At 37.9% G+C, this 11826-nt stretch overlaps 1 protein-coding gene across 3 annotated transcripts in view; it reads left to right on the plus strand.

Annotated features, from left to right (window-relative positions):
• Positions 1–1561: 1561 nt before the first annotated feature.
• Positions 1562–11826, plus strand: part of Tsp26A (Tetraspanin 26A) — a 112927-nt gene continuing 102662 nt past the window's right edge. For all 3 annotated transcript variants that reach the window (XM_018542770.1, XM_018542771.1, XM_018542772.1), the window contains exon 1: positions 1562–1651. In XM_018542770.1, coding sequence (XP_018398272.1) covers positions 1562–1651 — 90 coding nt within the window. The remainder of the gene's footprint in view (positions 1652–11826) is intronic.

The following is an 11826-nucleotide window of genomic DNA, read 5'->3' on the forward strand; positions in this document are numbered from 1 at the left end:
CTTCACATAAAATATCTAGAGCGGAAAAAGAGAAACAAAATATATATATATATTAAAAAACATACAAATTCGTAATAAATTAATAAAGAACAGAAATACGTACAAAAATTGTTGTATATAGTACGAAGATTTTCGTGTTGTCTGGTCTCAATCGGATTGTAAATTGTTTATATATTTGGAGATTGTAAAAATGGCGCAAGAGATACGAAATAGTTTAAAATCGTGAAAAAGCGCACTGTGTAAACGCGCAAAAGGCCATTAATGGAGACCTTAAAAATGGGAGAAAGGACGTCAAACGATAAAGAGAGCGGAAGAGATGCGTGAGGGAGAAGAAGAGCAAAGAAATGGTACGAGAAAGGAAACAGAAAAACAACGAAGGATGTAGTCGGGTGAGGGAAAAGTGAGGAGAGGAGGGAGCAGAAGGCCACCGAGTGACAGGAAAGGACGAGAGAAATAGAGGAAATGAGACGGAATATAAGGGAGACAACAGGACCGGCTCTCTTCTTCTCCCTATATCGAAAATAGATATTTTTATCACAGATTTTTTGCATATTTTGATACTCCAATTTGTTTGACAGCTTTAAAATCGTTTTTTAAATCTTAATTGCTATGATATTTACGATTATATAGTGCAAAAAAATTTTCATCGACAAAATATTATGTACTTATTATCCAACATAAATTATTGCGAATGTCCTTCAGTAAAAATAAATTGCTTCCACAATCATTATTATATTTCTATTTTTAATTTATAAATTTCAAGTTGTAAACTCATTTCTCACGTTGACAAAATAACGAATGAATACAAATGAAATAAATTTCATTTTTAAATACCTTTTAATACCATTTGTATGTACTTACCATATTTGCAAACCAAAGTAGACTTTGTAACAAAGTCAAACACGTGCTTTTTCCATAAACATCTAGGGCCGGCCCTGGGAGGGAGTGATGGATAGAGAGGGGCAACTGCTGGGTAGGGAGAGGGTGGTAAACCGAGTGGGGGTCAATCGCACGGAGGAGAATCGCGATAGCGAGAAAGAAAGAGAGAGAGGGACCGACGAGATTGTCCAAAGGTGGGAGCGCGAGGTGTCCAAGCGACGGAGGAGAAGCAGATGTCTGAAGGGAGGGGGATGGCGCATGGGGGTGGCGGAGCGCGCAATGTGCAGCGCGGGGGCAGGCGGTGATCACGACTTGCTGGCAGTCTCGTTGATCCGGCTGCGAGCAGTACACGCCGTGACGTGACAATGGCGGTAGTCGTAATTGCGGTACGGTGCGATACTGTGATCAGCTGATCAACCGAGTCTGAGAGAAAAAGAGGTCGAGAGCGAGAGAAAGAGCGCGTGGGCGATTCTTAAAAAGGCACCGACGGAGGAGAAAAAAGGGCCGCGAAGGAGAGTTTGCCCTCCCCCCCCCCAGCCCCGGCGCTCTCCCCGCTAACCCCCCTCCCCCACCCCCCGTTCGCCACCGTTCGTCGCACGCGTGTACATCCGCTCGGTGTGTTGTGTCTGTGTGGCACGTATGCGTGGGGTTCACACGACCGGTAGATAAATGTCTCTCAGTCATGCCCGCCGTGCGGAAGTACCGAAGGGATACCAGCGAGGTGAGCTGCTGCCTCAAATACGTGATCTTTGGATTTAACGTCATGTTCTGGGTGAGTACCACGCGAGAGTCGCAACATCCACTTTAGTCAGGACCTGCGAGATTTCGGATGTCACCTCGCCGGAGGCGACGATCCGTCATCCCCGCGAAGAAAAAAACATTTTGCGTGTCTCATCATCGAAAACTCTCAAATAGCATGTTAGAACTTCGCAAGGCAATATGGCTTCATCAGCCATTTGAAACTGAAGAAACTTTGAGTTTTTTAACCCTAAAGAAATTCTGGTCATTACTTCCAAACAGATCTTGCGAACTTTTCCCAACGTTACGGCTGTTGCCTACAGGCAGATTCCGGTACGTTACGTCCGGATACATCTCGAGCATTATGGCCGAAGGATATTTGAATATCATCTTTGAAAAGAATAGGAGAATATTGTCTTTTACGAAATGACATTATCTTCAATGAAATCTCCGTAATTTATAAGATAATTTTAAGACAACATCTCGTTAGCTTAAAAGAATTCACGATATTTTGGAGACGTTACCGTCTAGAAATGTTGAAACATTAATTTTAAAAAGGTCATAATTTCATTAAGAAAATGGCATAGAGCCAGAAGCAAGATTTGGTAGCTGTAAACAGTTCAGTAAACGGAGTAGTTCTGTAATGGAGTTCCTTTTAATTTATACGAGCTTCGCGCTTTACAAAGTCATTATTAATTTTCCGTGTGCTTGTGTGAAAAGTGTAACGCGAGCGAACAATATATGTTTCCAAGATGGAGTAAAATTTGCGTTGCCTTCCGTTCGCTTTTGTTTGCATCGCAATGAGAGTTTACTGTCGCGTTGCATGTGATTCCTTTTTCACGTCCAAATGAAGTGTGTCACGTTGTTATTTAATAACGCTCGTATGTTGTTTCAGAATGTTTATAGATCATGGCTATACACATTATATACATTCAAGAATAAAATGCAGACTAGTTTCTGCGTAAGCAGAAATCTCGACTAAAATACTACTTGTCTCATGATTCACTATGTCGTTGCTCTTCGTGCTTTCTTATCTTAATGATGTTAAATGGCAAAGTCATTGACGCGCGAAGCACTCGTTTCGTTTCTCCGTCTCTTCGTAAAGATCTTTTCCTTTTCACGATGGAATCTCGCTAGAATGCGATTACGCCTGTCATGTCAATCGTGGAGTTTCCACGTAAAACGCTATTGGACAGTTAGACACATATCAATTATTGTGTCTTACAGCTAAAGTTCTTGTTACTATCAACAGATATCTAAGAAGCGTAACTTTTATCACGTTAAGTTATTAGAAAACTTTTACATCCGACATATGTATAGACACGTAAAAACTTAATCTATCTTCACTGAAATTGAAGTATTATCAAAATCGATTACTAAAATCGATCGAATTTACGGTTTGTCTTATCGTTGCCATAAACGAAAATTCATATTGAAATAAATATTCTTTCATAACAAATACAATTAAATTAAATCTAATTATATCTTAAATTACAAACTACCCAACCATTTAACGTTCAACGAAACTGATTTATTAGATCAGAGTAAATTTGTGCTAAATTAAGTACTAATTAGATTTAGTGAAATTTGTAATTTAAGATGCATACTTGGGGTTTATTATGATTTAATTAATACTTCCAAATTTATCGTGATAAATTCATTTTTCAACGTTCAATAGTTGTCCAATCTTTGATTCAAAATATTGCGCTCTTCGTATCGACTTAACGTAAAATGATGCCACAAGTGAATTACCGTTAAAAGTGACGTGTAAATACGGGATTTGTGATATCGTTCGAATTTACCGTGAAGCTTTTGGGTAAAAGCGAAACGGTGCTTCAGAGAATCGATTTTTTTTTTTTTTTTTTTTCAATGGTGATAAACTTGTTTGTCAGCAGGAAGATTTGCGGGTCGCGATGTTGCATTTTTGCAGGGAAAACGCCGCGAACGACCCGCAATGCAGCTCGCGCGCGCTGCGAGGTGTCCCAATTGTGAGGACCGCGACGGCGCTCTACAACGGTGCACGTGTACGTTACGGTCTGCATATTGTTCCAACAAGCGCGGTGTGCATTAATTACAAAATGTATAAAGAGAATTTGTCTCGGTTCAGCAAAGAAATTCGAAAACTTAAAGAAGGAACTAGAAAAACTCTTTTTTTTCTTTTCTTTTAAAACACTTATTGTGATTTTACAAAAGTATATTTTTGTTTTAAAATCCAGAGTGAAGCACTATTATATAGTTGTATTTTTATTTCTGCGCTGTGTATCTACTTCTATAGATTATATTCCCTTAGTCTTACTTAAATCTATTACTTGTATAATTATTTGTATTATCGTATAATTTATAATTATTATCATTTTTTATTATCATTTTATTGAAAAAACGGAGATGTAATCGAGCATCAAAAAAGCACAACACTCAAAGGGTTAAAGGGAACGACAAATAAAATAGTATCTACAATGAGATTTTAAGATGTAAAACTTAAGCCTTGAACCAGTCGTAGAAAATTGATCCATCACAGTCGAATGTGAGGACTGTGATTGGTCAATGGTCAATTTCTCAAGGCTTAAAGCTTAAGTTTTATGTTTAAAGAGAGAGAGAAAGAGAGCATAAACTTATAGACGCGAACGATCTTTTGCAGAAAAACACATAAATTGATACGTATTGATGGCGCATGACATCCTCGTGCTTAAAGGGGATAGTCGGTTTCTCGTCAAACAGATTTAAGTTTCGTTTGCAGGATACCGTTTGAGCCCGTCCTCCTTTGATTTAAGTTCCGTTTGATCGAACGGCTGTCATCCCCGCCGGCCGGTGGATAACGCGGACGATCACGATAGATGACAACAATACCGCGAGCACGGCAACGCGGCCGCGCGTTGTCGCGACACGCTGTGTTAACACACGCATTGTTAACACAAATCGTAATTTTATTTTCACATATGCGCGTTACGACACCGGGGATCCGCGTGACGCGCGTTTGCGAATTGATTTACGTGCCGTAAAACAGGCGAGTCTCGAGCCCGTCGCTTGGATTTTCGAAGCGAATCCTATTTCTCGACGAGACTTGCGTAAGCCTTATACGCTCTCGGCGAGACGCGAGACGCGAGATTTAAGGTCTTCCTCGATATAGAGCCGACTTGTCATTAACGAAGAGCTATTCATAATTCTGCAGTCAAAGAACGGCCTTTGCACGAATTAGTGTAATTATAGTTATACCATAACTAATTCATAAATAAAGTTTTTTTCGCAATAAGAATTATTAGTTTCAGATTTTAATATAGTTTAACATGATCGATATAAGATGCCAAAAGAGCATCAATTAATTATTAAGTTGTTAATCAATTTAATTCGTGATAGTACTGCGGTAGTTTATTAGAGTTGCGTTTCAGAATCGACAATCATTCAGCGCGCAGTTTAGAAAGACTACACATATTAGTATATAAATTCACGCGAAATTATATATCTATAAGCAACTAAGATCCAAGCTAGACTGTTACAGACTTTGTATTCGTATTAGTTATGTTGTTACATTAAACGGTCTTCAATTGAATATTATAAATAAAAAACTAATAAGAGAACAGGGCTACGAGCCATAGATTCTCTTATTAGTTTTAAATTCATTGAGCCTTATTACAATTTAAATTATAAATAAAATTGTTTAAATCCGACATCCCTGCGCTATTTCTTCGATAAATGTTTATCGATTAACAGCGAAGAATAATGAAACTGCTTGCGCTTAGAATGCCGAATAGTGAAAAATGCGTACGAGTCGCACCAAATGGACTGGACTCTTGAACTGGTTGAAGTAACCGCGCGGTAATGAACTCCGTGCGAGCTTATTTCACCGGGACGGATTAAAGATGTTATTGATTTTCCTGCAGCCAGGCGGCTGGCTCGGTTCGAGGTTTTCGCGAAATGTAGCACTGGCCTAGTGATATGTGGGAAGTTCTTCCTGCCAGGCACTCCGCGTAATTAAGTAGCGGTCGTGCCACGAAAGAACACGTTCATCTCAGATCCATTTAGCGATTCACGAACGAAAATATAAAAAATACTTCATATTAATTGCAATCGTAGCAATTTATTATTACATCTAATATATTTTAATGGATTGAAACGGAAAACACACGAAATAAAAATAGCGTTTATAGAAAAGAAATAGAGATTCTATTAAACGAAAAATTTATACTTAAATCAATAAATTTAAAATAAACCTTAATTTAATAAATAAATAACTGATTTTATGTTTTTAAATCATTGTAAAATATTAAATAGTTACATATTTATTTATTATTGTATATCACGCAATATAATAACAAGTAACGATTAATTATTCATCCTTTTTTTTATAAGAGACTGCCCATTGTACGATTTATCCATAAAATATTCTTTTATCGAGCCAATAATCAATTATCCATTTATCGAAATGTTCATATATTTTATATTATAAAAAATAAAACACAATATTTTTATTTACAAGAAAAATGCTTAATCTACGCAATTGTGTACCGTGTATTGAGCAAACAGTGAAAATTTGCAAAATCGGTTAAATCAAGATTCTCGACTCTCTCTGAGCTAATAAAAGTTGCAACTTCGGCAGTACGATCCCTGATATTCTTTCGGCGAACTGCAGACATTCGTTGGGGTCCTAAGTTTTGTAGTTCGGAAGTCGCGGCGAGTTAACTCGGGGACTACCAGTGTTTCTCGTAGTCTATATGTGAGATATAAAAGAAAGACAGAGAGAGAGAGAGAGAGAGAGAGAGAGAGAGAGGGAGAGAGTATATTTATTTTAGAAGAAAAAAGAAAAAGAGAGAAAAGGAAAACTTTGAGGGAAACGCGCGTTTCGCATAACGCCAGGCTCGTAAAATTTTTACGCGTCGCTGAAAAATAATAACGACCGTCGCGCAAATAATTTCATCCTGCAGAGTTCTTCCTCCGCGATGGGCGGAATGGTTTTTCTCGCGCGAGCGGAAACCCGAGCCGCTCTGTTCGTAAAGTTGGCGCGCGGAAAATGAAATACCGCGCGAAGCATTTATGGCTTGTCGGACGAGCGCACCTCCGAGATCGTCGTTCGCAATCCCGTAACAAACTCATAACGTAATTTTCCGTGCATTCGCTCCCTTTTTCGCTCTTTGAGTTGCGAGGGGGAAAAAAAATAGGGCGCTCCTTCTGCGTTTACTTTCCTCTTAACGACTTTAACCGCTAGTTATCGGCCGATACTTTTGTTCCGACTACTATATTTGCATCTCCAATTGATAATATCGTTCGGATATCGTATTGATGCAGTCATTGCGCTTATCGTGCTTGCACAGCTGGTCCAGTTTCGTTGCAATCTGCTCGAATTAACGACAACCGCTTCAATAGCTAGTTTGGACATTTGTTTTCGAGTAAATGCGTGGAGAAACAAATTATATTCCCTCGTTTATTCTTCAAATTTTGTTCGGAAAATGAAAATAAATCGTGCAAGCGACAGATTATTGAAATATGCGCTTTATGTATTTATCACATTTCGCTTAAAAAATACAGGTGGTTCGCTTCTGAATAACAGATTGAAAAATATGAGGTACCCATTTTTATGATTTTTCGATGTTGTTTTATGATTTTTTTGTGTGTGATTCTAAATGAGATTTATGGTTTAAAAATTATACAAAAAAACTGACCTTTTTAGTCGGATCTCTCAGTCAAAAATAGATCAATTCTGAAAATTTATTTAATCTGTAACTGTTTTTAATTTAAATTTCAATATTAAAATATTTAATAAAGAAGAATATTGGAAAACATCCGAGTCGGAGTTAACGAATCCGCCGCGTAGATGTATAATTTATCGCCTCTCACATGAAAACGTCCGAGTCTTCGCGGGCAGCCACGTTCTCGTATTCGACTAAAAAGGAATCCGGCTGCGGGATCGGCATATTTCACGAGCCGAATCCGTTCACCGCGCTTTCTGCATGGCTGCCCTCGAACAGATGATTGGCCTTGCCGGCTGACGATGACTCCAAGCCGGGCGGCACTCTCCTGCTTTACACGTCACTCTCGTGCGTGTGAACGGCCGCGAGCGTGCGTGTCCTGCGTGATTCCCGAGGTGGCCGACCACACGAAACTGTACACGATACTGCTCTTCGCGAAAACGTCAGTCTGTCGTCCTTGCGTGGTATTATATTTCTGACTTGGAAGAAATGTGCATGCAATAACATTTGCACTTTTTGTTCATCATTACTGAGATATATTAATATAACGTTACATTATAAATTTCGATGCATATCCAACGTATTTTAAAGAGTAAAGTAAGAATTGATACGTTTAAAACCACTTCCGGAATATATTCGTATGTTGTTTTACAATCAGAATTATAAAATTTACAGGAAGCAGATTGAATTAAATATAAACTATGCTATTTGAAAGTGATGTTATATAACGCAGCAAGTGCACATTGCACACTGTAATAAAATTAAGACGTGTCTTTAATACCGACAATTCGTATCTATGCTATTTTGGGTAAAGTAACTTTAAAGTGAGTGATTTTATTCCTATCCACTTATTTGTATGTACAAAATTCCGTTTGAATGAATTCATTCATTCATACTTGTTTCTTTAGTCCGTCTGATCTCTTTTAATGTGAGTTCACGATTCATGCAACTTTCCTTAGAAAAGTAACTTTTTCGAAGACTTTATATCTTCTTATAGCTTCGCAGTTAAAGAAATAACGAAATGATTTTATTTCTCCAAAAGTATTCGACAACTAACGATTCTATCATGCGATACACTTTTAAGCGTTGAGCTCTCGGTATAATCTCTCCACGAACTCCCTTAGATCCGTCCCTGCTAACTTCCTCTCTTCACCCGCGGCCCTCACTGCCGTCCTGTATCGCCGTCGGCGGCGTTTGAGGAATCTCATTACAAAAGTTGCTCGTACAACCGGTTTCTAACCAGTGCAACCGGCCACCATGCCATGGTGGTTCGCGGAGAGATTCTGGATGCGACTCCTCATTCGGTACGTCCTTTACCTGCCAGGATGTACGAACTTCCGGTAATGGCGAACGAATAGAGAACGTGTGCACGTAGTTTCCACGGGGATTCGTTTGGGACGACGACGGCGATGACGTATACACGATCAAAGCGATACTCGTCGATTCGCTCCGGGCTCTTCGCGGTTGAGAGTGACAATGTGGAGTGGCTTCAACTCATTCCGCGGCGATTTAAACGCGATGGACGTGGACTTTTTATCTATCCTATATGATTTTTCTTTTTGTCTATCCGTCGGCAATTCTAACAAAATTCAGCCTGTGAAGTACGTCGATGCCTTCGTTGGAGCAAAACTTTGTCAACTCGTCAAATGGATCGACAGGCTAATTATCTTAATTGTTTAAGAACTATCGGGATAAACTGCACGCTTTTTTCTTCATAGAAATATAGCTAACTCGACGGCATGTCTCCTATATATATATATTGTATTACGACGTCCGTTGTAAATTAATTTTTCGAAGCGTTGCGTGGAGATACGATAGAAAAATATAATTTCCTCACGGTACACCTCATGTCTACGACGACGTAATCGCGGCCAGAGATTCCCTGTGCGGGAGAACTATACCGCACAAGCGTGTGCGAAAGACGTCGTTAAAGCAGTTTTACCATCGTCGGCCGGTGCTTCAATAGAACCGCGACATACACTCTCGCGTGCGCCGCGGTCCTTTACAAAATTCTCTCTCGAGAAGGGAATTTTGAGATAACTTCTTTCCCCGATATTTCTCAAGTCGTTGCGCCGCGTGTGCAACCGCGGAAGCGGAAGTCGTCTCGTTATTCGCGGCGCAGACTGTATTAACCCAACAAACGACGCCGCAGAGGGAATCCTCTTTATGAATAAAAAAAAAATGTATGACGCTACAGCGATCATCAATAGGGGATGTAAATTTTGTTTACATATTGAAAAAAAAAATATATATATATTTATAGTATATAAATGTGTTCGTAAAAAACATTTATGCTACAAACGGTTCACTCAAGTCCTTGTTAAAATTTTTTGTCGGATTTTTAGTACATCCGAATGTTGAGTTAGTATAATGTGATTGTGTTATTTGTATATTTCGTATTAAATTCATACTCAACCTTTTTTACTATTAAAATAACACAATTGATGAGTAAGAGAACAAGTAACATAAAAATAATCTTGTTTGAAACGTAAATTCTAAGATAGATGAATGTGTTAATATTATATATAGATGTTAAATTTATTCTAACATATTAATTTAACGATATTAATTTGGATAAAGGAATATGATTGCTGTTACATTTTTTTTTTGTTAATTTCTTACATAATATTTGTGTTACTTTTTCTTATCATATTCATCTTGTGTTAAATTTAATACAAATTTTTTAGTTGCATATACATACATATATATGAGATGTGTTTTATATATATTACGCATGATGCACATGATGTATCATTTTATTCTAGTTGTCCACACCGAATGTTAAACAAGGAGAATGATACATCATACGCGTCAAAACGGAATGCACTATCGTCTGCAAGGCATACATTTGAATTACATTATGGTTATCAATAATTCTATTTTGCACTCTAGAACTAATTGAGCGAAACTGAATCTGCAGTTAATACGATAAACAAATCAAATTATTGTTTGTCTGCACGTGTAACAAATAACAAGGAGTATAAATAAATTAATATTGATATTAGTAATAGGTATGAATCTATGTATACGTATCTGACGAATTAATTAAACGCTCATAATTAAATTAATTAATGAAAAGATAAATGTTTCTGCGACATTTGGTTGTAATGTGTTTTATTTATCTTTCATCATCACATTATTTACACGCCATTAAGATAACACAAACAAGCGAAAGATTAAAAAGAAACATTTTTATGATTGTGATATATGGTAATAATGAATTGCTCATAATCTCTCAATATTTTATGTTTAATAGAAACGACAAAAGTCATAAATATCTGTCATAATTTAGCTGCGATTGCGAAATCGTAATTGAAATCTAAAATCAGCAAAATCTCGTATCGATTGTAATCCGATACCGAGAATTTTATACCGACAGAATCGCGTTAAGAAACTGCGACTAAACTTTGGAAGACAAAGGACGAATTTCGGGTATTCGGAGCGAACAAGGGCCGCTAACTTCGGAGATGCGCGGCCGAGAAGTCTTCTGGGAGGCAGCGGGGAACAAGATAATGGCATTCTAAAGGATGCGCAGTGGATGCGTTGGAACGGAACGTCGCAGTGGCAGTGTTCGCGCATTTCTGTCGGAATCGTGAACATCAAAGGCCACACTGGTCGCGCAGTAGCACAAAGGTGCACATACGACCACATCGCGGCATCCGGAATAGTTCGCGGTGTAGACCGAATGCAAAGCGACTGTGCTCCCTCTCTTTTCCCCTCCCCACCTCTCCCTCTCTTTCTGTCTCTCTCTTTCTCATCCCATCTTGGAATTATGTTAATGTCAAGCGAAGATGACCTCAAAGCCAGAGTCCGCGAAAACGGTAGGATGCAATCGAGCTACTTTCATTCCGTCTCAATAAAATTGTATCTATTGGCTGTCTACAAAGAAAGATTGCAACAGCGCATTGTATCGGTTGGCGTTTTTAAAAATTCGATATAGCGTCTATTGATTAATTTAAAAAAAAAAGTTAATCAAAACATGTCAAAGTAAATCATTCATTTTACACATTAACTAATTAGTCTAAATAAATAAAAACTCGTAAAATAATTACAAAAACTCGTTTATTATCATACGATAATCTACGCATTCTTTATATTAATAATATAGAAAATTATATATATGATTATTGTATATACATATATCGTATATGATTATATATATATTTTTTTATTATATTTTAATATGTTATAAATTAATATAATAAATATTATTAATATTTTTTCAAATTAATCTTACATACAAATAATAGTAGAACAAGATGCAAGGCCACAAAGATACAAAATTCGAAAGACCGCACAACAATTACCCATCCTCTGGTGCAACTTTGACAAAGAATGCACCGAAGTTACAATCTGTAAGGTACAGAGAAAGAGAAGAAGGGAGAGAAAGGATGCTTAACAAGCGGCTACTCGGAGAGCAATTTTAAGAATTAAACTTCTCGCCGGGACTCCGCCAGCCGATCTCCGCAATTCTCCGAGGAGAAGAGAGGAAGGAAAAGCAACTCTTTGTAATCTTATCTCACCGGTG

The sequence above is a fragment of the Cyphomyrmex costatus genome, unplaced genomic scaffold (assembly GCF_001594065.2).
Source record: "Cyphomyrmex costatus isolate MS0001 unplaced genomic scaffold, Ccosl1.0 scaffold344, whole genome shotgun sequence".
In the NCBI taxonomy this organism is placed as follows: domain Eukaryota; kingdom Metazoa; phylum Arthropoda; class Insecta; order Hymenoptera; family Formicidae; genus Cyphomyrmex; species Cyphomyrmex costatus.